This window comes from Meriones unguiculatus, chromosome 1 (assembly GCF_030254825.1).
Source record: "Meriones unguiculatus strain TT.TT164.6M chromosome 1, Bangor_MerUng_6.1, whole genome shotgun sequence".
In the NCBI taxonomy this organism is placed as follows: domain Eukaryota; kingdom Metazoa; phylum Chordata; class Mammalia; order Rodentia; family Muridae; genus Meriones; species Meriones unguiculatus.
The window spans coordinates 39,500,641-39,528,599 of NC_083349.1; the positions used below are offsets into that span (position 1 = coordinate 39,500,641).

The window sequence follows — 27,959 nt, forward strand, 5'->3', positions numbered from 1 at the left end:
TTTTTCTCCCATTCTGTGGGATGACCTTTCACTTGATCATCAGTTCCTTTTTCTATGTTAACTATCTTTTAATTCTATGAAATCCCATTTGTCAATTACTGGCCTTATTTTCTAAGCAATCAGAATCTTATTCATAATTTCCCTCTTAGGATATGCCTATGTCCATTGTATACATGTTTAAATAGTAATATTCTTTTAATGGATTTTTTCATTAATTGTTATGATATGCTGTAAATGTACTTTTATTCACCAGATACCCTTGTCATCTTTGAGGCTCACTGCTAAAAAAGCTCACTCTTTCTAGTTCTTTCTGAACTCTGGCTGGCTGGTTCATCTCAACTGTTCTGGCTCAAACTCCTCTCCAAGCTGACTGATTCAAACTGGCTGCTCTTGGCTTCTGACTGAATTGTCCTGCTTGGAAAAACTGCCTCTGAACTCCATGAACAGAACTACACTCAATGAACTCCACTGTACTCAATCTCAACTGACAGATCAACTCAATTCCACTGTACTGAACTAATTGTACTGTACTGGGCTCAACTCTACTGTACTGTCTTCTCTACTGAAGTCTCTACAACACTGTATTGTCTTCACTACTCTCTCTCTACTGTACCTGACTCTATGGTATTGTCTTCTCTTCTCTCTCTTTCTCTCTTTGATTTTTTCTCTACTTTTTCTCTCTAGTGTACCCTACTCTACTGTATTGTCTTCTCTATTCTCTTTCTATGGTACCCTACTCTACATTTTCCCCTTCCTGTTTAAGCTAAAAATCATACACAGTTTAACTGTTACAACAGAAACAGTTACCTATCCCATAAACTTAACAGCCTGAATAGCCTCATGGATATTCGTTAATGAGATGATCCTTTATAACTGTGGTCCTGATCAGCTATCCTTTAGCAAATGTCCATTTCAGCATCAAGATATTCAGTCTGCCTCTCTGATAAACAATCCTTCTTCAGCTGGTTTGTTGAGTTGTCTCTGTGTAGTGGGCATCAGCTTTCTGTGACATCTGTATTGCTGTCTGTGTCTCCTCCATCCTTGAGTCATGCCTTTCATGTGGAAACTTCTCTTACTCAGACTGGATCTTTATTAATTTTTATGGAATCCATAGTCTTTCATCACCTGTGGAAATATAGACGAAACCTCTTCCTCATCAGTAACACATTCCCTGACTTGTATTCTGATGTTAAAACATCTTTAAACTGTACAGGTTGATCTAATTCAGCAATGTTTGCTACAATCCAGTGTCTTTCAGCTAATAATAAAAGTACAATTTAAAGGTATAATTTCAGCTAATCTTTCAGCTAATAATAAAGGTACCAATTTCAGCCAATCAATAAAGGTACAATTTTATCAGGGTACAATTAGATCATTATGAATCTACACATAAACTAGACATTTAGGCATTTTTATCCTATGTCTGGCTCCATGCCAGTGAGCTGGGCTTCACACCCATTTAAACACAGAAACAATCTAGCCATATTACATAAGATGTCAATATACAGTGTCAGTTAAAATAGGTATCCATTGTCTGAGACTGAAGGAATATTAACCTGAGCCCCTGTTATTGCAATAGATCTCTTCCCCATAGGGGAAGATACATGACTATATCTGCCACGTAAGTATTTAATCCTATTTGACCTTCCAGTCCCACACATTTAATTTGTCTTTAATTTAATTTTCACTTTGATTTACTTGGGTTAATGTTCCAATTAGATATTCTATATTATCGATCATCTATGTAAGAAGTCAGTAAAAGTCTCTCTGGGGCTTTGCATAATCTTTATAAATGACATAGACATTTTTCTTGCTTCTCCATCCTATCCCAGGCTTTTAAAGCTACTAAAGTACATTGTATATTAATAGACTCATCAAATTGCATCTGCTCTCTTAAATAAGTAAATTGACCTTTACCTAACAATTGTTCTATCATGATAGTAACACCTTTAGACCTATTACTATTTTCCATGATTTCAGCTTCTTCTCGCCACCATGTCAGCCATTGTAATTGAGAACCAGCTTCCAGTATAGCTACTACTAAATCTTTTCAGTCTTGGGGGAATAATCCTGTTTGGATATCCCAAATATTTAAAATCTGTCTCACATAGGGTAACATAAGTTACTATTATTAATTATTATGTAACTATTAGACAGTAACATAAGTTACTATTAATTCTTTAAAATGTTTAAGATCTTTTATTTTAACAAGATTCTAGACTAGTTGTTCATTTTATGAAATTTGCACTATTTTCTGGCATTTGTACCTGGGGAGCTGGGAAATCCAATGAGGGTGGTCGCCTTTTCTCAATTTCATTAAGAGGTGGCACCATAGGTTCAATGGGCTGTCTATCTTGATCCTTAATTTCATTAGGTGCCATAGGTTCTCAATTAAGCACTTCCTGTTCCTTTGTCTCTTGTCTCTGAAGCTTTTGTATTATCATAGCTAACTTTTCTTTTTGTACAGCTATTTTGTACAGCTGTTTTGAGAGTAAACATATAAAGACTGAAACTTAAAGTAGGGAGAGATTTACTCTGGTGGTCACGTTGCAATAAGCACTGAGATGGCTTTTTCAAGTGGTATTTCTATCCCCTATGCTTGGCTTTGAGGGAGCTGAAATGGAATTTCTCCCCCACCCCCTTTTTGAGACAGGGGTTCTTTGTAGCCTTGCTATCCTGGACTCACATTGTAGTCCAGGCTGGCCTTGAACTCACAGAGATCCACCTGCCTCTGCCTCCCAGAGTGCTGGGATTATAGGCATGTGCCACCATGCCCAGCTGATTTTCCTTTCTTTTTTTTATGCAGGTAAAGTCTGTCTGTATAATTAAAATAGTCTTTTGGGGTGGCTTATTGTGATTTGATGATGACTCACTGTCTCAGAGACTCCTGCCTCATTCCTTGCTCTGGGCTCAAGGTATATATATATACATACATATATATATATATATATACATATATATATATATATACCTTTATATATATTAGATACTATATATATAGTATCTACTATACTCTACTATATAGTCTTCTCTTCTCTCTCTCTCTCTCTCTCTCTCTCTCTCTCTCTCTTGTCCTCTACTCTATAAAGTGCCCCTCTTTATCTTTTTTCTAGCTTTGGTTTAAAGTCTGTTGGGGTTTTTTCAAGTGTTAGAATAACTGTTTGTTTCCTAAGACTACTTACCTAGAATACCTTTTTCCATCCCTCATTCTAAGATACTGTCTGTCTTTGCTGGTGAGATGCATTTCTTGGGTGCAGAAAATAGATGGTTCTTGCTTTTTATATCCTATAGGGTATAATGCTTTAACAAATCATCATCTTCCATTTATCAGCCAGTTTAATTTTCAAAACTATGTTTTAAGACAGATACTATTTGCTTTGTTTTATATATAAAGAAGTACGTATTGAAGAGCTAAGACACTTTTCCAAGCACCATCAATAATAAATCATCTCAGTGCTCATTGCCCTGAGCCAAGGAAGTTACAGCCCAAAAGTGTAATTGCTACTTGACTGATATGTCAGGAACCAAAACTGAGGCAAGAAGTACCAATCCTACTAGGATCCCAGTTCTCTGAGAGGCCAGAGTGTCATCTCTAATATCAAAAATAATGGTATAATTCTTGGGACATCAGTATACATAAGGCAGGGTTTCTAATTCTGTGAACTCTTCAGAGAAATTTAAAACAGTTTTAAATTACTGTACAGAGATCATAAAATATAAATAATATATTTTAAAAGCTCAAACATAAAAGACCTGTAGGCTCAGGAAAAATGTATAGTGGAGACATTTGAAAGGTAATGCTATGGTTCAAAATGCATGTAGAAGGTTGCTTACAAATCCAAGCCTATTTTACATCAGTATCCTGAAGAATTAGAAAGTGAAAATGTGATTTATTTTTCAAAACAGTTTCAATTTGAGGAAAATGTACAATTTAAACCCTGATTAATACAGAAATTTGGCACAAAAAATAAACAGCATATATAACAAAATACAAAGAAGATTCATTTTGCCCACTAGGGTATAAATTACTTTACCTAGTAAATAATCTCTTAAAATGTACTTATAAACTACATCACTTAACCTATATCTTTTTATATCTATATGCAAATTCCTATCTAGGGAGAAGGATGAATACTTTTAAAGGAATCATTTTATAAAATATCACCTAAATTGCTGGTTTGTGTGTACTCATATTTACTGCATGATAATTTAAATTGAGGACTGTATTTATGATGATTGGGAAGAGATGGCAATCAAGATAGAATGACTGAAATGAACGAGGCTGGCAGGGATGGGTGGAAACAATTTAGAACCAGTATTTTCTGTTTCAAAGGATGTGAATGCTGGGTTCATTTAAAGTCAATTCAGAAAGTGTCTCCGTGTATTAAGTAGTCCTTCAAAGGACTCTATCCAAACAGGAAACTCTTTAATAAAACCCAAAGGAAAATAAAGAAATTTATATGTAAATATTGGGGGTTCTCTCTATTGAGGCCAGAGACTTTGGTTTATCCTATTTCCCCAGTGTCTACAGTAAAGGCTGGTAGAGGACTAGTGCTCAGAAAGATTTTTTGAGTAAATGAAACTAGCTAGAAATCCAGGTCTCATCCCTGATGGTTCCTCTGTTCCATGTCCCAGTGGCACAGGCAGGAAAATAAAGAATTTCAATAGGAAGCCATTGTAGTAATACTGGCTATAACCCTATACTTGGGAGAAGGAGGCAAGGGGCTCTCAAATTTGAGGCCAGTTTGGGCTACACAGTGAAACACTATCTCTAAAACTAATTGATGGTAGGGGCAACTTCAAAAGCAGGCTGCCTGTGTTTGAATCTCGGTTCTGACATTCCCTGGCTATTTCATCATGGACAAGTTTCTCTGCCTGTATTCTCTCACCTGTAAAGCAGAGAGACAGCACCTGAGGGTTGTTGTCCAATGGATTCTCAGAAATTGTGCTGGGTTCAAGCTAAACATAAAATACATATTAGGTATTATCTTCCCTATTTCCTATAATCCAAGGAAGTTGCCCTATCTTCCTTCAGAGAGCTTTGTTTTGACTCTCACATATAAAAATGGGACTTGTTCAGCTAAAACTAAATTGGTCTTTCCTGATCCTTTTTAGCCTTCTCCTGAGATTTACTTAAGGTTATTTTTGGCTAAGAGAAGATAGTTAATCATTCAGAACAATAAAATAGAGGACAATAAATTGCATACAAACCCCATCTACTTTGTGTGTGTGCATGTGTGTGCATGTGTGTTTGTGTGTGTGTGTGTGTGTGTGTGTGTGTGTGTGTGTGTGTGTTTCCATCACTGAATTCAGTCTTTCTCCATGTAGCAGCCACATTCTTGAGGGAAGATCCGGAGTAGCAATTTCCACTTGGGGAGAAGACTGAAGGTATATCCTAGCAACCTAAGTTATGTGATAGGGCCTTCTAGCTAGTTTCCTCCCACGCAGTGATATACACAGATTAAGGAATCTGTTGTCTTTTAATAAAGGACAGGTGGATTTGCGTTAATTGAGACCCTATTGCATTGCATTTATAAACAAAATTAAAAGGGTGCTAGATGAAACGATAAGAAGCATTTTTTTAAGTTAAAATACAGTAAAACCACTTTGGAAAACAATCTGGTGCTTCCTCAGAAAATTAGGAATAGTGCTACCTCAAGATCTGGCTCTTAGGCATTTACCCAAAAGATGCTCCACCATTCAATAAGGACATTTGCTCAACCATGTTCATGGCAGCTCTATTCATAATACTCAGAATCTGGAAACAACCTAGATGTCCCTCAGTTGAGGAACAAATACAGAAATTGTGGTACATTTACACAATTGAATATAACTCAGCAATTAAAAACAAGGAAATCATGAAATTTGCAGGCAAATGGTGGGAACTAGAAAAGATCATCCTGAGTGAAGTAACCTAGACTCAGAAAGACACAAATTATATATACTCACTTATAAGAAGATATTAGCCATATAATATAGGATAAACATACTAAAATCTATAGCCCTAAAGAAGCTAAACAACAAGGAGGACACTAGGGAAGATCCTTAATCCTCGTTCAGAAGGGCAAACAGGATAGACATCAGAAGTAGGAGAAGACAGGGAACAGAACAGGAGTCTTCCACAAAGGACCTCTGAAAGACTACCCACCAGGTAGCAAAGATGATACTGAGACTCATAGCCAAACTTTAGGCAGAGAGCCAGAATCCTTATGGAAGAAGAGGGAGAGAGAAAGACCTGGAGGAGACAGGAACTCTAAAGAACAGAGCCAAAATACCTGCGACCAGCAGCGCCTGCAGAGATCAATACTCCAACTAAGGAGAATATGCATAGAGAGGATCTAGACCCCCTGTTCAGAGGAAGCCCACAGACTGCTCAGTTTCCAGGTTGGGTCCCTAGTAAGGGGTACAAGGGCTGTCTCCAACATGAACTCAGTGGCCATCTTTTTGATCGCCTCTCCCTGGGGGGTGCATCCTTGACAGGCCACAGAGGAAAATAATGCAGCCAACCTTGATGAGACCTGATAAGCTAGAGTCAGATAGGAGGAGAGGAAGTCCTCCCCTATCAGGGGACTAGAGAAAGGGCATAGAGGGAGAAGATGGACAGGAAGTGGGACTAGGAGGAGACAATGGAGGATGCTGCAGCGAGGATACAAAGTGAATAAATTGTAATAAATAAATATATAAATATAATTATCTTTTTAAAAAATAGTTACATCACTTCCCCTTCCATTGTTCTCTCCAATTCCAAAATTCATGGCCTCTAATTCATATATATATATATATATAGCCTGGCTGTATGTGGATGGTTTTAGGACTGCCCACTGGGTACTGGAGAAGCAGTTAGAGGCTCATCCCTGGGAAGACTTTAATTCTCCACCTCTCAGCAGTCATTAATTTCTTGAAGCTCTTTACTTAGGGTTTTGGCCCTATGTGATTTTCCCCCATCTATATTGACATGTTAGTTGGTGTTGAGTTGAAATTTTATGGATGTGGCTTCCCTGTCATATCTAGAAGACACAGTCTCACAACAAGATTCTTGCTTCTTTGGCTCTTACAATCTTCCTACCACCTCTCCCATGGCTGTTCCCTGAGCCTTAGGTATAGGAGCTGTGCGGTAGGTGTACCTCCTGGGGTTGAGTACCACACAGTCAGTGGTTATCTTATCTGCATTTGAATCAGTTGTGGCTTTCTGTAATGATCTCAATCTTCTTCAAAGAGAAGCTTCCTTAATGCAAAGAGAACTCCATCAATCTGATTGCACCAGCTATAGAATCAGGAGATAGATAGATAGATAGATAGATAGATAGATAGATAGATAGATAGATAGATAGATGTTAATGAGACAGTGGCTCTATGTAGTCCTGAGTATCCTGGATCTTGATATATAGAGCAAGATTGCCTTGAACCCACAGAGATCCATCTGCCTCTGCCTCTGCCTCTGCCTCTGCCTCTGCCTCTGCCTCTGCCTCTGCCTCACAAAGGCTGGTATTAAAGGCATTCACCACCACAACTGGCTAGAAAGCATATTTAATCCAAATACAATTCTTTACATAAGGCAAGGACGGGTCCAATGCCCTCAACAAGAAAAAAAAAGTCTTCCTCAACATTATGTGAGAATGTGTGCTTCATCCTCAATATCAGAGTTGTGCTATTATGGATGACACATCATCAGGACATCATGCCCATCCCCATCGCAGCTCATCAGGTAGGATTATATTAAGACAGTCTATACCAAACGAGACACCTAACATTTTTGTGTGTCATCACTCTCAAAGAGGATCCATTATTTGTCTCGCATCTTCGCATCTCTAGGCCTTCAGATATTATTTTTTGAAATTTCATACATTCATATACTAAATTTTTGGTTATTTTCACCCCTCAATACTGTGTCAGGTTTTTTTTTTTGGTTGACAGTTTTATGCATTCATACAATGAATTTTAGTCCTTTTCATTTCCTCACTCCCATCTCTGATGTTTTCCCACTCTCCCTAGATCACTTCTTCTCAACAAGTCCTCTCTTACTTTTGTGTCTTCTTTTCGTCTGTAGCCCATTGTGTTGAATTAGTTTCTTGCCAAAATGTTTTGGGGGAAGTTATTTTCTGGAGCAAGGGCAACATATCAGTGGCTACACCACTGAAGAAAATGACAACCCTCCCCTAACAACTATTAACTGTCCATAAACAGTCTTTGGGAAGGTATGTGACCCAATGAGACCCTCCACCATTCGTGATGAAATGTCAACAGGTTCAAGCTTGTTCTTTGCAGATAGCCACAGGTGTAGTGAGTTCATGACACAAAGATATCCTTTTGCTTGACATTTCACCATTCTCTGACACAGTTTTCATCCTCCTCTTCTTAAATGTTCCATGGGTCTTAAAGGGGGGTGGATAGATATCCTATTTAGGGTCAAATATGCAAGCATCTTGTTTTGTTGGTAATTCAACCAGTTATTGGTTTCTACATTAACTGCCACCTACTATAGTAAGAACCTTATTTGATAAAGACTGGGAACAACACTGACCCATGTGTATAAATATAATATGGTTTTGAAGGCAGCTTGATAACACAGCCATTTAGCAAAACAGTAGTAATAGGTTTCCACCTAGGGCCTAGGGCCTCCCCAGCCATAGCATCTTGATTACATAGCATCTTGATCTACAGAAGCCAGCATGCATTTCTTCATGTGGAGCAGGCCTTAAATCTAATCAAAAAGCAATTGGTTATCAGTATAAGAGTCTTGCCACTATTATGCTAGAAGACACACCTTGCCTGACATGTCATCCTTGGAGCTCACAGGATACACTGCTGGGTTAGACTGTTGATGACTCTTCGGCAGCCTCAAATAGCACCACTTGGCACTATGAGGGCTGTCCACTAGGGAAGAAGCTTCCAGCTCACCTCCAGCTTTATTCCTCTGTGACTTGTGATCAAGTGTACACTATCCGTCTTCAGCAATAGGTTCTTACCATGAAGCTGTGGTGGGCAATCAGGAGCAATGACAGTAGACTGTGTTGCTTCAGGGGCCTCTGGAGCCTCCCTGGCCAACAGTGGTAGGGACGTATCCTGGCACTGAGATTTTCATTAACCCATGGCTTCTTGTAGGAGCATTGTCCATTCACGAAGGATACCTCTGTTCATACACTTTTTTTTATTGCATTTTTAGAAGTTGCCACCTCCTATAGCCAAATGGGACTGCTGGTGGAAGGAGGGGGACACTAACTCACCCATAAAATCTGCAACTCAAAATTTGTGTTGCCTGCAAGAAGTATAGGGATAAAGACGGAGCAGGGACTGGGGGACTGAAAACCAATGACTGGCCCAAATTGAGACTCACTCCATTGGAGAGAGCCAACTTCTGACACTATTAATGATACTCTGCTATGCTTGCATACAGAGGCCTAGGTCTTCTGACAGGTTTCATCTAACAGCTGATGGAAACAGAGACCCATAGCCAAACAATAGGCTGAGCTCTGGGAGTTTTATGGAAGAGTGAGAGAAAGGATTGAGAGAGCTGGAGGTGTCAAGGACACCACAAGAAGACCTACAGAGTAAACTACCCTGGGCCCATGGGGGCTCATAGAGACTGAGCCATCAACCAAAGAACATGCATGGGCTGGACCTACGCCCCCTATACATATATAGCAGATGTGCGGCTTAGTCATCATGTGGGTCTCCTAACAGTGGGAGGAGGGGCTGTCTCTGATTCTGTTGCCTACCTCTGGGTTCCTTTCCCATAAGCGGCTTCCGTGGGAGAGGATGTGTTTAGTCCTCCTGTGACTTCAGGTGCCTGGATGGGTTGGTACCCCTTAAGGACCGCCCCTTCTCTGAGAGGAGAGTGGAGAAACAGTATGGGGACATGAGGGTGGGCCTGGGAAGAGAGGAGGGAGGAGGCTGGGATCAGGCTGTAAATAAATAAATAATAAATGAAGAAAAACTGTAGGGAGGCCTTCAGATATGTATACACACACACACACACATATATGGATGGATGGATGGATGGATAGATGTACATAGTTTTACAGGCTTATAAAAACAGGAGGTTTCCCTGTAGTTTTTTTAATATAGCCTTAGTTTTGGTTGCCCCTCCCCCTCTTAGATTTCTTGATTTGGTTGAATACAGTAATCTCTCAAATGAACCCCCTGTCTTTGGATAAGCATCTTCCTGCCCATCCATCTTCATCCTTCAGATAGAGCTATGCTACTCTGTGAAGACCCCTGGTTTAAAAAAAAGCTGTCTCATCTATATAATCTTCCAATTTCCAACACAGAAGTGGCCATATAAACTCATCATCCTTCCCTTCCTCTCCTACAATGCTACCAAAATTAACTGACCAAAGGGCAGGAGGAAAAACAAGCAGTTACATTTTGGTGAAACTAAGAAATATACTCTAAAATATCTCCATGTACAGGAGCCATGATGGAGAACAGGGCAGAGAATGATGGAAAATCTAACAGCAGTGATCCTCCAGAATATCCCCCAGAATCTTACTCCTAGATGTGAGGAGCACCCAGGATGCAGAATTCTCACTTTTGTCTGCAGCAGCATGTGCAAGAACTAGTGTGATGCGGAAGTGGCAAGCTCCTCCCGACCCCAGCTCAGAGCATAGAAATAGAGGAGGTGGGCGGCCTGCAGGATTGTGTGGATAAGCCATGCTTGCAAAAGGGAGTTTGGTTTTGCCGTGGCTTAGGAGAAAGCCTTCCAGTTGTGAATAATAACTAGCTTGGAATGTTACCCTGGGTCCATTATAACCCAGCTCATTAAATGATAAATAATAAAAACGGATTAGCATAGACCGCACACAGAGATAGTCTAAGGAAAAATAACAAAAGAGCAAAACGCATTAACAAAAGAATGATATTCTTTGTAAAAGAAAAAAAAAATGTTTTTTGGGGGGGGAAAAAAGTTGAACTTTGAATACAGTAGCAGCCCTTCATCTATGAGGATGCATTGCCAGACTCCAGCACATGCCTGAAACCGCAGATGGAACCAAGCCCATATACATTGTAGGCTTTTTCTAAACATACATGCATACCAATGTCAAGTTTAATATGCACAACTAACAAAGCTGAATAACTATGACAGTATTCTGTAATAGCACTTATGTGGAGGTGGGCCCTCAAAACTACCTGACTGGGCTAGGAAGACAACTAGAGGGAGAAAGAACCTGCTGCGCGGGCGTGAGGGCTCGAGCTCAGGTCCCTTGAATGCATGTAAAGCCAGAGGTAGTAAGTAGCATGTGCAGCTGCAATTCCAACAACCTAGAAACGCATAGGCCAGCTAGCTTGGTGTATTTGGCCGAAGACAAGAGACCGTGTCTCAAACAAGGTGGAAAGTAGGGACTGACACTCAAGGCTATTCCTCCAGCCTCCATTTGCACCCCCACTATGACAGACACAAAAAGACAGGCACACGCACACGTACACACACACACACACACGCCATCATCATCATCATCATCACATCGCACAAAGACTATAGGCTGCATATGTACAGAAATGTATCTTCCTCAACTACGCTCATCCCCATTGTGATGGAAGATGATGCTAACCCTGTGTGAATAGGTGAGGAAAGCGAAGGAGGAAAGACTTGGCACACACCAGAGCTGTGATGTCTATAGTAACACAAGCTTTCGTGAACCCCGTCACCAAGAAATGCTTGTTCTTCCTGTGAATCTTCACAACTCTACCACATAATTTTTTTTCTGTCGTTTTTAAATCAGGCAATTTCCCGTTTCACTTTGAAGTAGCCCATGTGCAGTTCTCTTAGGCAGCCTCGGTTGCTGGCGCTGCTGCTCTCATGTGTCTTCTCTTTGACTATTCCAGTTCTGGGGACACAGGTGGGCCCTCACCAGACACCAAACCTGCAGGGAGTCTGATCTTGGATTTTCAGGCCTCCAGCGTGTCAAAAATTAATGTAGATTCTTTGGAAGCTGCCACTTTATGGCACTGTCTCTTAACACTAAGAGACGAAGACTTGCCTTTTACATACCACGCACTGCTCTGAACTCTTAAGTACAGCGGTAGATGAAGCGAGCTGAATCTCTAATCTCCTACACACACTGTCCCTCAAAACTCCACGTGCTCATAACTTCTGCATTTACAACCTCACCAGCCTCACGCAGAAAGACAAAATAACCACTGTTTTGACTTTATGCTTCTATGTATTTGTAGCCACGTTAGTGCAGTGTGGTTGATCCTTTCTCCTTCTGGATAACTTTACGTGCCTCCTGCCTACTCATCCTTATACCTCTATCACTCCCCTTGTCACTATCATCCTCACACTGTATCCATGCTTACAAAAGCTTTCCTCAAAAAATACTAAGGCCCCACACCCATCAGCCCTGGAAGTAGATGGGTGACCTGAGCTCAAGTCAGGGCCCACATGGAATCTATGCCTACTTCAGTTCCTCAAGACATTTTCTAACTATCTGATTTCATGCGGAGTCAACCAGAGAGCCCAAAGAACTCAAATACTTGTGCCTTCAAGGCTACTCATAGACATTAGTTCCAGCCCTCATTATTTCGGATAGCCTGCCAATGGATTGCTCCAGCTAGTTGGCACAATATTGTCATGGTAGCAAGCAAGGTTGCAAGGCTAGAGCGGTGCTGACATAATCGTTTATATACATATACAGGCCACAAATACACTGGGAGTGGCACTGGTCCTCTATAACCCAAATACACACTCTGAAAGGTCACTGGGTACTGGTTTGCTTGCTTTCTGAGTGCTGACCCACCATAAATAGGACACCGTAACCTCCATTCAGAGGGTGACCGCAGCTTTGACGATCACCATTAGCTGTACAATATCCAAATCATTTCTGGAAACTTATTCCATAAATACATGTTCAGCAGGTAAATCACATGACTTATCTATTAAACTAGAGCCTTCTCCTTTCCAGACTGTGAGATCTGAAAACAAAGGATTTGGTCTTTCTTAACTTGGCACCCATACTGGCATAGTGTCTGCCATGTAAGAAGGCATGAAATCAGTATGTTTGAATGCGAAAATACATGAGTAAAAAGTGAGCAGATTAATGTGGGTATATTATCGACACTATATTTCTTCCCAGATAAATCACCTGGGAGCTCTAAGAACATGCAGTCCCTAGGACCAGATTAACCAGGATCTCTAAAGATGCATGAGGCAAGACTATAATTTATTGAACTTCTGCAGGAAATTCCAGTGTACAGCCAATTAAGGGCAGTGTGAGCTGCCATCCAGTCTTACTCGGGACTGAGGCATCTCCCTGAATGAAGGAATTTCATGCTCAAACTGTCACAGTCCTGAGCCAGCCAGGATGGTTCATCACTTGTACCAATCCAAACTGTCACCCAGGACGGTGCTTGAGTGATGTATTTTCAATTTTTGAAGAGACAAAATTCACTGGCTTCGTGTTTTTATTTGACACTTACCTAATTACATTCAAGCCCATAGCTCACCTTGACCTCAATCACTCTTTCCTCCATGGGCTCTTGTTCAGGCCTGTGTTACTATTGACTTGGGTAGCATATGAATTGGTGACATATAACTGATGACGGGAAAGACTAAACCATTACAGTGTGTAAGCAGCAGCCAGCAGACCAGCTTTTAAAAAGTAAAGTCGCTCCCTCTTCTCCCTCTCTCCCTCTCCTTTTACTTCCCTCTTTCTCTCCCTCCCTCTTCTTTTCCCTCTCTCTCTCTCTGAAGCTAAAAATTAAATTTATATAACTATATTTTAAAAAGAAGGAAGGAAGAAAGAAAGAAAGAAAGAAAGAAAGAAAGAAAGAAAGAAAGAAAAAGAAAGAAAGGAAGGAAGAAAGGAAGAAAGGCCTGGGATGATGATGAAAGATTGTCCAGCAGTTCAGAGCACTATAACTTCAGTTCTGAAGGATCTGGCACCCTCTTCTGACAGTCAGGAGGCCTGCACACGGTATTATACATACACATAGGCAAAACACTCACACATATAAAACAAAATAAAGAAACCTTACAAAAGCATGTTTAGAGAAAAGAGCACTGAGGTTTGTTTCCTCAGAAAACTAAGACCAGATGGGATAGCTGTGTGACGTAGCTATCCTGTGACCAGGTACATGCCAAAGGGAAATGAAATCCGTACAGCAAAGGGGCATCCATACTCTTGTCAGCACCATCACAAGACTCGGGCTATGGACTCAATTCAGATGTCCGTCACCAGATGAATGGCTAAAGAAAATACAGGGTATTTATTCAGAATGCAATACTAATCGCCAGAAAAGAATGAGGAACATGCCATTTGCAGCAACACAGATGAAAATGGAGGACAGTGAGCTAAGTACAAAAGCAAACAAATTTAAAAAAAAAATCTACCACAGAAAGGCAAACACTGAAAGTTCCCCTTAGACTTGGAAACTAAACATTGATTTCACGGCATCAGAGAGATGGGTGGTGGGAGGAAAGAAATAGGTAGAGAGGGGCGTTTAATGTGTCCAGGGTACATCCTGTTAAGAGGGATGCCATTGACTGAGCTGTCACACTGGAGGAAAACTGGGGTTTACAACTGACTATATTCTTGAAAATTGATAATAGAAGGAATTGAATGTTCTCAGCATCCACATACAAATGCTCTCCGTGCGAGTGATTCTAATCCTTTCTGTATACACAGTGTGCGTGTGCCTAAATGTCACACCATTAACCCATAAACATGCACTTACTGTGTCAATTAAAACAAAACCTTAGGCTTTTAATAGAGGGAAATAATAAGCAGTTAAGAAATGCCACTTTCTGACTAGGATTCCAGTGAACCTTTGCTTGCTTTTTTTTTTTTCCTTCTCCGAGTTAGTAACATACATTTCCATATATTTCAGTCACCCTGGCATGAGTTTGCAATCCCTGTTGTTATCTGAGAAGATAAGTGGTTTTCTTAATGGGAAATTCTCTGCATAAGTAAAATTAACAGGCATTATTTCAAACAGTAATCAATTTACTCCAAGAATGTGGCTTACACATTGATGGGTTTACATCAACCTGTGGACACCAAAGCGGGCCTGTGAAGGTGAGCGCAACCCAAAGCTCTCAAGGAACTTGTCACTCAGCAGACAGCCCCAGGTCGACAGAGGCAGCAAAGTTTCTTCAGAACCTGGTTTGTTTTAAAATTAATTAATCTACAGTGCACAGTAAAACACTGGCAAAGAAGGCTCCTCCCTCAAAATGTCAGTAGTGGAATGGAGTCGCACATCTCCTTCGCTTGCTCTTGAGGAAGGGGGTTGATAGACGAGTGATGGACAGAGTCTTCGAGGCATGACTAACTACTGTTTCTCTTGCCCTCTTTTATACAGGAGCCAATGCATCTGCACCAGACCAACTGAGCTTAGCTTTAGCCTGGAACAGAGTTGACATCGCTCGCAGCCAGATCTTTATTTATGGGCAACAGTGGCCGGTAGAGTATATATGTACACACATGTGTCCTTACCTTTGTGAAGCCCGTGGAATTTATGGAGTCTTTGAAGGTGGTAGGGGAGAGATCTCCTTTTGCATGGCACAGCATGTGGCCTGGGAGACAGCTCTCGTGTTTGGTAACATGCTGCCACCTAGTGGAAGATGTAAATAAGCGCAACACCAAATGCTCCCTGGCTCTTCTCTGAGCAATTTTTGGACGCGAATCCTCTTCTTATTCTCTCTTTAAAGACACGGATAAAAACAAAGTTAAAATAAATGAAGGCGAGGATTCGTATGCTTCTGGTTGTCTTTTGGGCCAGCAGGAAGCTGCTGCCACCAAAAGGTGGCACGTGCATGCTGGTTTGCGACAGAGCCAGGCCTCTGTGTGCAGCAGGTACCGTCTGGTCCTGGTGGCCGAACACAGGTCAACCAGCTATTTATAGCTGTCCATGGCTTTTTTTTTTTTTTTTCCGTCACTTAGCTGAAAAAAAAAAAAAAAAAGCTTGGGAAATGTGGTGATGTACGCACGCCACAGCTGCTTGGAAGTTAAGACTCTCTGAACCTTCTATCCCCAGGAGCTCCGGCCACCACTGAGCACCTGTCTTCAGAGAGTTCAGAGACTGCTAGTTGGGGGCATACTTGTCAAGGAATCTGGATTTTAAAAGGAAATGAAAAAAATGTGAAAGGGATACAAATCTCGGCGAGTGCTCCCACCAGAAAATATGTTGTTCTTAAAGTACATGGCACCAGCCTGCCTCGGGGGTGTCCTCTACCCACCTACACTCCTGTCCCCGCCTACTGGGCCCTCAGCTCTGTTTACCTGAGTTCCTATCCTCGAGTCAGCCAGGGCTCTCATCAGAGCCTTAGAAAGAAGAAAATGTTGGCAGGGAGTGGTCCCGCCCTACCTCTACAGACGTTTGCAGGGAACTAGCCAGAGCATCCGTCCCGAGGGAAACCTGGAGTCCTGGGCCTCCAGAACAAGAAAGAGATTCAGGGGAGAAAGCGGCTTCTAGACCTGCAGGCCTTGACTTCTGTTTCCCAAGACATGACCTACAGGACCAGGGGTAGACCTGAGGTGGGGGTGCTGGCTCTCTGTGGCGTCTCTGGAGGTTCGCAGACATCGTTAAGCTGTTTAAAGCACCAAGGAACAGCACTTCTCTGATACGGGCGGACTAACTGAATATCTCCAATTACAGGTAGGGTCCCTGGAGCAAGCCATGCTGGACGCCCTAGTCCTGGACAGAGTGGATTTTGTGAAATTACTCATAGAGAATGGAGTAAGCATGCACCGTTTTCTCACCATCTCCAGACTAGAGGAGCTGTACAATACGGTAGGGCCAAGCTAAGATGCCTTTCAGTGTCTGTGTCTCTTCTGTCTGTTTACCACCTCCTGCCTTGCGCCCCACCCCCACCCCCACCCCCGCGGTGCCTGTGATTCTCTTCCTGTCTCTCCTGTAATGCATGTATCATTCCTCACATGCACTCCCGTACACCTGGCTGGACAACAAGACACCAAGTCACCAAGACTTCCCTTGTTTTAACTGCTCAGTTGTCAGCATTTTCGGCAAAAGGTGTAGTGGTCACCAGAGGGCACTGTTCTCAGACGCTATCACAACCACAAACCAACTCTCTTGTCAGAACACAAGTACTCGGTAAGCCTTGGTGGTGGGGGGAAGACAAATTTAGCAGAGGACCAGCCGTCAAATGAGGCTGATTAAGTATCCTGTATCATTGTGTCATCCTCAGAGCTAGGAAGTTCTTTTTTTTTTTTACCCCCGTGATAGTATAAAATACCCTGGAGTCATCCAAAAACATTTCATGGTGGTGGTTATCCTTGGCAGCAGCATTCACTAAAAAAGTCAACTAAGTGTAAAGAACTGATATTGTTTTTTACCATTTCACAGATGAGAAAACTGAGGCGGTCTTAGTCTATTTGTGCTGCTACAACAGAATACCTGAGGCTGGGTAATTTATGAAGAACATGTATTTCTTTCTCACAGTTCTGGCGGCGGGAAGTCCAAGATCAAGGTGCCAGTAGGTTCATTATCTAGTGAGAGCCATTTCCTTTTTCCAGCCTGTGTCCACTGGAAGGGACCAACACTGCGCTGTTAGGGCAGAAAGGTTGGAGGTACAAAAGTGTGAACCCTCTTCTGTCTGGACCTCAGTTCTGCTTACAAAGAATGTACCTTTGTAACCTAATCACTGCCCCTCTCCACAATGCTGTACTAACATGAAGCGTAGCATGAATTTTGTAGTCACAAAAGTATAAACCACAGACAGAGAGAGGCTAGGTAGTTTACTGAAGATCCTAAATCTCTGAACAACAACTATAAAAAGACCCCAGTACCTAATGTAAGCCTCTTCTCAGAGGCTCTCCACTCACTGGCCACAGTGTCTGTCCCTGCACCCTGGGTGCAATGGGATAGAGCTATGGACTGCTCCCAACGAGAGGTAGATAATACCAGCCTGTTTCATCTCAACCCCACTGTAGGAGGAAAGTCGGCTGGCAGAGTGGATCCAGGGTTCTGTTTTCCCTGCAGACTTGTATTGCCTCAACACACTGAGATTTACAGTAAGGAATAAATACACCTGGGAACCATGACTTAGATGTCAGTTAGAGACTTATGGACATGGAAAGGTTCATTCCAAAGCCTAGGAAAGAAAGAGAGGGGGGAGAGAGAGAGAGAGAGAGAAATTAGAAAGAAAGAAAGAAAGAAAGAATCCTATTCCTGGACTTTAAGCCAACAGGTTTCCTCATTCCCATCAACAGTTAGTCAGGTAGTAGTCACCTGAAGTGCTATGTTGAGAAGAATTATGAAACAGTAAATGCCATCAATAATGATATCTGCACTTACTGGATGCTACGTACTTTTTAAATAGCTTTATAAAGAAGTATTGCATTACTTACTTGTCAAGTAGACCTATCAGATGAGGTCATATCGTGATCCACATTTTAGAGAGGCGACCACCAAATCACAGTGAGCTCTGTGGTGGCTATATGCACACCCAGGTTTGGGACCAGGAACACCAGCCCCAGAACATTATCACTGTTCTAGATCCTCTAATCATGCTGCCAGATTTAGCCAAAAACTGCAGCACACCAACAAATCTGTGTTTCAGATGAGCAATGGTTGTTACATAGGTAGGGTTGTCCTTCATTTATTTGTGGAGTTCATCCTAAGAGTTACACAGAAGAAAGAAAAAAAAAACTTCAGATGCTCAAAGTCCTCATCCAAATGACATCGAATTTTCATAGAACCTATACATATCATCCTATTTTTTTTTAAGTAGCCTCTCCCTGGAAGCTAATAATGAAGCTAAATAATGAAGTAGCTAAACCAGAGACTTTGCGCTCTGACATACAGTGCCATGTGCAAAGTAAACACCATATACGTAATCAATAGCCAGAAAGGAATGATGATAAGAAAAATACCTGTACATGTCCAACACAGACACAGTTCCCCCAAAATATTTTCGATACATTTGGTGGACTCCACAGACACGGACCTCACGAATGTGGAGGGCTGACTGTATATTCCCAGCATCGCATGGGGCATCATTGCGCATCTGAAATTCAAATTTCATTGGGTATTCTGTAAGTTGCTTAGCATCTCCGCGCCTGAAAGTTTACAGAACAACAAATCATTTACTTTATTCTTGGCCTCAATAGATACATACCCTTTCCTGACCTTTTTCCCCAATGAGCTTATGACTTTTCCTTAAGTCGGATGTCAGAGAACCAGCACCAAAATATAATGGCAGCCCACGATTCTTGTACAGCCTGGGAGCTAAGGATGACTCTCTTTTATATGTAATGGCTGAAACTATCAAAGGAACGCAAAATTCCATGACATATTCAAATTTACAAAATCTGGCCAAATATAGTAGCAGCTGCATGTAATCCCAGAAACTCAGAAGGCTGGATGAGAGATGTAAGATTTTTTTTTTTATAGGCCAGCTGGGGTTTAACAGTAAAGCCCTCTCCTAAAAAAATATTATATGGAATTTAATTTTCTGGGACCAGGAAATAAAATTTTATTGAGACATGGCCAAGATCACTTGTTTATGTATAATCTATAGCTGCTTCCATACAATAATAACAGCTAAATAGATTAAGTAAAGATGGCATAGTCCATAAGCTTTCATTATTTACTTTCTGGCCTTTTGCAAAGACAGTTGGCCAGTGCTTTTTGGAGACAGGTTTTCAATGACAACTTGGAAAAACCGAAGAAAACTGAGACATTTCTATGACAACCCCCTCTGCTTTCTCCTGCTGTAAAATTAGTTCTTTCCGCACCATTTGGCCCATATATCTATTAGTTGACAATCGGCCTTACAAAATTTGAACCTAGACCTTCAAGCACATTGCCCTGGAGAGCATGTGACCCAAAACCCAGCCAGTCTTGGTTTCAAAGTGGTGTATACAACTGAGCAGCTAGAACAAGGCCCAGCACAAGAGCTGCCCTCCACCAGCCAGAACCCTTCCTTCCAGCCCCCTCTTATCTCGCCACCTGGAGCCCCTGACTAGCAAAAACTGTTTGATTGTTCTTTATCGTTTTCAGAGACATGGGCCCTCAAATACATTGTACCACTTGGTCAGGGATGTCAAAAAGGTAAGAATCCTCTAGACCACAGGTCGGAGGCCCTGTCCTGAGTGCTTCCTGTGATAGAGAGTATCTGTTATGCATGAGCTGCCCCATCTCCATGTCCCTGCTGGCTCCCTTCGTGGCAGAGCGGTGTATGTGATCTGCTTTGTAGCTCAGACACCTCTGCTAACAATGCTGCTGTGGCCCTTCCTCCGGTTGCCATGGTTTTAGATGCTTTTGTTGAATGTAACGCTTTTCTATATAGCAGATTCTAGGCTTTCCCCCATGCCAACGTGGATTTATGCCATTGCCTATATCTTTCCAATTGTTCCTTACTGCTCGGGAAATTAATCTCCATGGTACCTTGCCACAATATGTACCTTCCTGCTAGCTCCTGACAACATCCTATCTACCTTCAAATGAAGTGTAGTTAGAATAGCTGAGAAAAATCATCTATACATTCCACTCTCTCAACACTTTATTTTTCCAAAATATGTTTTATACCCATCTATTCAACTGATTTATATATACATGTACATATAGGTACACTCGAGTCATTCAGTTTATAAAGGAGGCTGAAGGGTAAGGAGGTAATGACTATATTCAGTGATTTGTAACAGGCTAACATCACCACACAGCCTTTATCAAGGAAAATAGGCAATGACCAGGGCTCACTAGCAATGAGACACGCAGCATTACATAGGCTTTCTATATACCTATTGATCTACTCTTCACAAAGACTGTCTGAGGCAGAATTACAATTCCTTGTTATTGCTGCATAATATTCTCATTTAAAATTGAACATTGGAAGGTTATGTTGAAACTCAGCATATGCTTGTTCCTTTGCCCCAAGCGGTCTTCCCCCCACCCTGTTAGGGTAGCTTGGCTTCAGAACCTTTAACTCCAAGGAACAAAGCAGAAATTGTAGACTTTCCCCACAGTATAGGAACGCTGTGGTACTATGCCAGAACCCAAGGACATACTTAAACCTTGATCAGCAGGTTGTTCTTCAGTGGCAGGTTCCTGGGGGGAAGGACTATGAGGATCAGGAGACAAAGCAGTTAGGCAAGTTAGGATCACGAGGTCTTACCCACATTATGTTATATGCCTAGCCAGCTTATTAAGTACAACAACCTATACACAGTGTTCAGGAGGGGGAAATGAGACAGAGCCAGTACAGAACTGTCACACAGTGGGACAGAGTCAGCGAAAAGCTAATCAAGCAACGTTACCCAAAGGGAACACGGGATGTTTCAAGTGCACCACAGACTCGGCAACCGTGGCTGATCACCACAGCCCTTCAAGAACTAGAAGGAGGGTATTTTCCCAGGATTGCAAGCCTCAATTCTCCCAGTGACCTGGACCTAGGTTATTTCTGGCCTTGCCAAGCATGTTTCTGGCTTTATACAAAGAAATAAGTTCCTTCTGCATATATCAGGGCCTCAGAGAAAGTCCTGTGCTGAACTAGCCCTCAACCAAGAAACAAAAGTACCAGGCAAGTCAGTCTATCGCCTCATAGGAAATCTCGACTAGAATTGACCCTTAGTAAGAAACTTTTAATATTTTTCTTCAAAGCGTCAGAGGCCCTGAAAGCTGCTTATAATTGGACTATTTTGACCTTCTGGACCTTTGTTAAGAATGAGTAAAGGCTATAAGAACAAAAACAAAATCAACATTCCCCTACAAACACTGTTTTGGTTTTTTGTTGTTTCGTTTTGTTTTCTTGCTGCTACAAACCTTTCTTCCATCTTCATACAACTATCATGGAGGATTGTCCCACATTGTAAGCAAAGCCTGTATCTCTTAAAATCAAGGGAAGCAGATCCTATGCAGCCCCGACTCACCACTTTCCTGAGATCCCAGCTTTCCTCAGTCTGGCCCACTCTGAGCTGCTAGTATCCGTACCTTCAACAAACCCATTTCTTTCATACATTCTCCCTTTTATCCTGGTTTAATTTTTTCTGGAAACTAATCTCAGATGATTAGGGTCCCACATCCTCAACATATTATTTGATAGGCTTTTGATTCCTGTGTTCAAAAATTATTTTGAGAATTTCTGAAATAATAAGTATGATACCATCTCCTCACCTCAGACTAGTCTGTGTCCGGCTAGAATGTGAGGCTTTCTGATCAGATGTGTATGCTTTGATTCCAAGTCCCAGTCACCAGGCAGCCCAAGCCTTGGAACAAGACCCTCATCTACTTTACCTGCTCCCTCTCCCAGCAGTTAGGTCTTGCCTGATTTTCAAGGGGATTTGGGGAGTTAGGGTTTCTTGAGTTAAATAATCAGGATCGCTCATATTAGCTTCTCTTCTCCATAGAATTCCACTTTGCAAGACTGCTCTCTAGCTGAAAGTCTGTGCCTCTTATGTTTGCTCATATCACAAGTCCTATTAGAAGACATGCAGTGTATCCTTAGCGTACTTCCTTCCCTTTCTAAAGCTTTTTAGCTGCTAATGTACCTTAAAAACAGTGTAGATTGGTAAGAAAGGAAAGGATGGTGAGAACATGGGAGAAAGGATATTTGTTAGGAACAGATCTTTAAGAGTGACAGGAATAATAGAGCAAGAAGATAGTTCTATTAGTGTTCATTCACTCTCTGATTTAGGAACCAGAGGAAATGACTTTAAACCTCACTCAGAATGGCCCTGAACTGGTCTAGAAAACAGTTTCCCCTTTTGCTCAGTGAGGAGGCTGCTAGTCAGATAAAGGCAAAGACAAAGGCTGTGTTTAGTTCCTTCTCCTGGAAAAAGTAGAAACAGAGAATGAAGACGCTGATGAGGGGAATGTCTGGCCATTAAAGCCAAGAGAGAGCTAGCCTTTTCACCCTCAAAGGAACCAAACATGTCAACAGTTTATGTTCATAGATGAAACGAGCTAACAATTAGGCTCTTTCTTTTGTGTTTCTCAATGAGGGGAAAGGGAGAGAAATTAACAGCTGGGCACAAATTTCTTCTATGTTCCCATAGGACTATGACTTTTTCTAATTTAGGCCAAGTAGTTACTCAGGGGATTCAAAATCTAGGTTAAAAATGCAGAGAATATTCTAGGACATTTAATTTTCAAAATTAAAGAATATAATAATAAGTGCCTCCTTCCTTACATATATGTGTGTATATAATATATTATATATACATATGTAGTAGGAAGCTTCAACCAGTAGTCATAATCTAAACAACATATGTGTGTGCATATACATACATACAGACACAAAGACATGTTCATGAATTAGAAACACAGTTGTGATCCTTAAACATAGTATTTGGTGAGATGTCTCTAAATTAAATGCAAATGATGCTCACACACCCAAGGATACACTTCATAATAATCAGACCACCAGATTAGCCAACCAGAAGATTATCCACAAGTCCAGCTGTTCTTTGGAACCAACAAAAAGAATGAGGAGAAATCCTTCCAAGCTAATCTCAAGATCTCAAATGATTTTGTATCCAGAAAACAATCTAGAAGCAATGTGATAAAGAAGTGCTATTACACTCCTCATCCACCAGAAGTTCGAACTGATATAAACCGAACCAATTCTATGAAGCAGTTTCATGCATAAATCCATTGACTCTACTCATGCTTTCCTATTAAACTAGCAGCTCAAGTCTGTCTGCACTTCTGTAAAATATAACCTGCTGTTTTAGTAGCTGTCTGCTCAATCTGTGGCTCCGGGATGTTTTAAACAGTAGTTTCTCTTTCTTCGATGAAATGTACTAATACTTTAGATTATCTGTGCTATCCTTCACCACCAGAGGAGGGTGATTTGAGTGCTATACAGAGGCTGTGGTATAATGAAAATGATTTGAAGTTCATTTATATGGGAACTAAGACCTAGTTTTGCTGAATATGAAAGAGTCAAGAGTCGTAGAACTAGAGAAAGGGGAAAGGAGAGAGAAAGGCAGGGAGGGAGGGAAGAAGGGAGGGAGGGAGGGAGATAATGAAGAAGGAAAGGAGGAAGGAAGGAAGGAAGGAAGGAAGGAAGGAAGGAAGGAAGGAAGGAAAGAAGGGTCTCTGAAACTTTGGGTAAGGAAAGGAGATTTTCATAAGCCCATATGCTAAATTCATGCAAATTTGTAGGAGCATTCTTATTCTTAAAATAATCAATTGTCTGGTTTTTTACTTTGCTAGTCTACCAAACCATGGGTAACCCCTTTCTTCCCCTGAGCGCTCCCCAGACTGAGTCCTTCCTAGTGATTGTTTCCCCTTACCAAGCCTGTCCCCCAAGTCTTGTTCTCAAGGCTTGTTATGAGCAGTTGAGCTGACAGCCATACCATGAGCTAACACCTAGACAGCTCGTCTGAAGAGCAGATGCAACCTGTGAGTTTGAACTGCTCTCTAGGACACCTTTAAGCATGGCATGACTTAAATCTTCCCTTTGAGTAATCGTTCATAGCATGAAGACAGCATTTTCAAGTTGTCAACCTGCTTCCCAACCCTCTCTATTAAATCATTTGAGTCTTGGGACCTACCCTGTATTGTTAAGGCATGAAATGGGAAATCATTGTTGAAGTTTTGCCCATTACCAAAGTCCTGACCCACAGGGTGGGACAGTACTAGGAACAGCAGACAGAATAAGAATGACTCTGGTATCGTTTTTTGACTTCTAATTTGAAAAGATCCAAAGCAAAGGAAGACTCCTCCAGAAGGCTGTCGTCTCTACTTGTTGCGCATGCAAGGTGCTACTCACTCTCTCAGTCTTCTTCAGAGCAAGTGAGGTGAAAACGCAGGTCCTTCCCTTGACCACCCCAAGCCCCACACACCAAACAACAGGGGACATCAACACTGAACACTTTGCACATGGGTCTCTGCCCACTGGGTGGCAGTAGATAATAAAAGCAGATAAGGATGCTGGTTAACAGTTGGACTTACAGAGGCAGGTGAGACCTGTGTCACAATGGTCCATGCCACCTGATTTTTAGAGCATAAAGTGGGATACAGAAAAGGATACAGGCTCACATAGGGTTGAGCTAATATTGACATAAATACCTGCAAACTCCCCTTCTGTCCAACAATTGTGTCCTAGGATAAGCAATACAGATGCTAGATCATTGATATGTTCAAACCACAGCAAGTCAAGATCATCAGCCTCAAGGCTGCCATTCCCTTTAGAGTCTACCCAGGACACAGTTACCTCAAGAGGCCTAAAATTACATCTGAGTTTTATTTATGAAATCTATTTGTCCTTTCCTAAAAGGTTTTCATTCTTCTAGCAAGAAACATGGAGATATAAACAAATGCCATCAGCCTTGTAGGCAGACTTCAAACTCAGTAAAGTAAATGTTCCCTCTTCATGACATTACAAACAAGAACATCTGACAGCTTCTCCTCCAGTCTTTCCATCTACTTTGATCTCTTTGCATTAGCTCACCGAAACAGGGAGCTGAGGAAGAGTCAGAGGCTTCTGGTAGGCAGGCATTGTTCCCTTGCTCTCAAACAGAATGCAAGCCATTTCCTCAGCCCTATAGAACCCAAAGCTTAAAAGATTAAAAAAAAAAAAGTTTCTTCTGTTTCGAACTTAATGTCAGGTAATGTCTTCTGACATGGCAAAGTATACCCCCTTCCTTGGAAGTATGAATCAATAATTGCCCCTTATGAAGAAAAGTATATGTTTAAAATATCTGCCGCTAAATTTATATTTCTTTGAGTTTTACCATTACCACCTTTCTGACAGTCCTTATATTTTAAAGACCCTTCAAATTCATAAACAATACCACTCAGTATTGGCCTTAAGACACTACTGGTGTGTTATGTGTAAAATTCAAACTTATGCTCACACCTGATTTTCTCACAGTAATGTGCATAAGCATTAAAGAGTGCATTCATAAGAAAGGAGAGAAGAAGGCAAAGACACTTTCTTGAAGGACAACTAAGCTAACGAATTTCAGAATAAAGAACCACCTCACTTTAGATCCCAACCTGGACTTGGAGTGCTAGCAAAGGGACCTGCAGAACCAAGTGGACAGAGCTGGACAGCAAGGAGATGTGAAGAGCAACAGCGAAGTCCTATGCTCAGACCAGCTGTCCCTCCATGCCTTCACAGCAAGAACCGCCACTGAATTCCAGATGCAATGCCCCATGTGGTCCAGGCCATGTTTTCTGGTGTACTGGGGCTATCCCAACCAGGGTGTAGCTACTTAATTCTGTTACTAAGAATATAACACAAGGGGGCTGGAGAGATGGCTCAGTGGTTAAGAGCTCTGACTGTTCTTCCAGAGGTCCTGAGTTCAATTCCCAGCAACCACATGGTGGCTTACAACCATCTATACTTCCTACTGCTGTCTTTTGGCATGTAGGTGTACATACGGATACAACATTTTAAATAAATAAAATCTTAAAATATAAAACACGAAAAGTCCAGTCCCAGGCTAGATGCCAAACACATTAATTTATTTCATCAGTTTCACTGATACATATTTTCAACAGCAAAAATTCCAAGACCCAACCACATCCTATGCATTATAAAAAGCATGGGAAATATAAAAAGAAATATTCAGGGAAGTCTAAAACTGTCAGTTTAATGACAGGGCTACATTGAAACCAGCTTTAACCAATTAAATGAATTTCCTACCGACAGAGACTCTCACATCACATTCTGGAGGTCCCTACATAGACTGCCATTGCCTCCTAAGCCTTCGGTAGTAGAGAGGAGGCTCCACAAACTCAAGCTTGCATCAGAATTCACACAGAGGAAGTAATGAGGCACACTGGGCCCAAGCACTCAAGTAGGCAGGATGCAGCCCAAACCTCCTCATGGTGACCAAATTCTCCACAGCGTGTGTGATACTGGCAGAAGATGCTGTCATGCATCTGAAATTAGGCCAGCTAGCAAGAGCTGCCAGTCTTCCATGTCCTTTGGAATTCACTGTATATTCCTTCTTCCTTGACTTAACAGAGCAGTTTCCTTGGGCTCGGAGTCCTTTTCTGAACCATCTGTAAGAATAAGTCCCTGTATTCTACCCTTGGAATGAGCACTCAAAAAAAAAAAAAAAAACAAAAAAAAACAAAAAACTAACAAACAACAACAAAGACAAAGATAGACAGACAGACAGATAGATGAAAGATTCACCATACTTTACTTCTGGGTCCTTAAGAAATGCTGCCTTGACTAGAGATGTGCCTCAATGTTAAAATGCTTTTCTAGCCAGGCGGTGGTGGCCCGTGCCTTGGTGGCAGAGACAGATGGATCTTGTGAATTCCAGGCCAGCCTGGTCTACAGATCTACTTCGAAGAGAGCCAAGGCTATACAGCGAAACCTTGTCTCAAAAAAAAATTAGTTAATTAATTAATTGATCAGTTGATTGATTAAACACTTTACCTAACATGCACAAAGTCCTGGCTTCCATCCTAGTACTGTGTCCTTCTCCCAACAATACTAAGCTGTTTTGAAACTTAAGGTGACAAAATCACCTTAATTTTGTGAAAGCTTTTATTCCAATGTTAAAATTTCTTCTTCTGTTACACACACACGCACACCTTAAGCACAAGGAACATGACTGCAGCTCCATTCTGACACTGTGAAATCCTGTCCTAGCAATCTGTTCTTTAAGGAGGGGCAGAGCCAGCGCAGAGCATGTGACCAGCTAACAGAGGTAATGGGTTCAGGTAGACTTAGGTCTAAGTGGTCCTCACCCTGGTGGCGACACTCTTTCTGAGAGGAGTCTTCCTTTTGTGAGTGGGGAGAAAACTAAGGGCCTGCAAGAAGCAGGCCTGGGTCAGAGACAGAGAGGGCTCAGGAGCTCAGGGGAGCCTGCGTCTAGCCGCTGGGAGTGATAGCCCTTGCCTTGCCTAGACTGTGTTTCTCTCTGCTACACTGGTGTTTTTTTCTCCCCAGCTGAAGACTTGAATAAATAATTTGATTTTCTGTTATTGCCGGCGATTACCGCATCTTCTTATTTAACTTATGTCTTCTTTCCAAGCGAGAGTATCCAGGTTTCGGTTGGATCTATTTTAAGGTGAATTAATTAACCAGCATA

General features: G+C 41.6%; 1 protein-coding gene and 1 long non-coding RNA gene across 20 annotated transcripts in view; one reads left to right on the plus strand and one right to left on the minus strand.

Annotated features, from left to right (window-relative positions):
- LOC132655241 (uncharacterized) overlaps window positions 1-18,552 on the minus strand; it is a 72,424-nt gene extending 53,872 nt beyond the window's left edge. For both annotated transcript variants that reach the window (XR_009592981.1, XR_009592980.1), the window contains exons 1-3: window positions 18,306-18,552; window positions 17,353-17,502; window positions 15,432-15,638 (exon numbers count right to left, since the gene is read on the minus strand). This is a non-coding gene — a long non-coding RNA (uncharacterized LOC132655241). The remainder of the gene's footprint in view (window positions 1-15,431; window positions 15,639-17,352; window positions 17,503-18,305) is intronic.
- Window positions 1-27,959, plus strand: part of Trpm3 (transient receptor potential cation channel subfamily M member 3) — a 539,859-nt gene that overhangs the window by 430,309 nt on the left and 81,591 nt on the right. For 12 of the 18 annotated variants that reach the window (XM_060387459.1, XM_060387502.1, XM_060387548.1 and 9 more), the window contains 4 exons: window positions 15,298-15,398; window positions 16,594-16,728; window positions 19,960-20,010; window positions 27,903-27,938. In XM_060387459.1, coding sequence (XP_060243442.1) covers window positions 15,298-15,398; window positions 16,594-16,728; window positions 19,960-20,010; window positions 27,903-27,938 — 323 coding nt within the window. The remainder of the gene's footprint in view (window positions 1-15,297; window positions 15,399-16,593; window positions 16,729-19,959; window positions 20,011-27,902; window positions 27,939-27,959) is intronic. The other 6 variants (XM_060387480.1, XM_060387495.1, XM_060387508.1 and 3 more) reach the window with 1 other exon arrangement.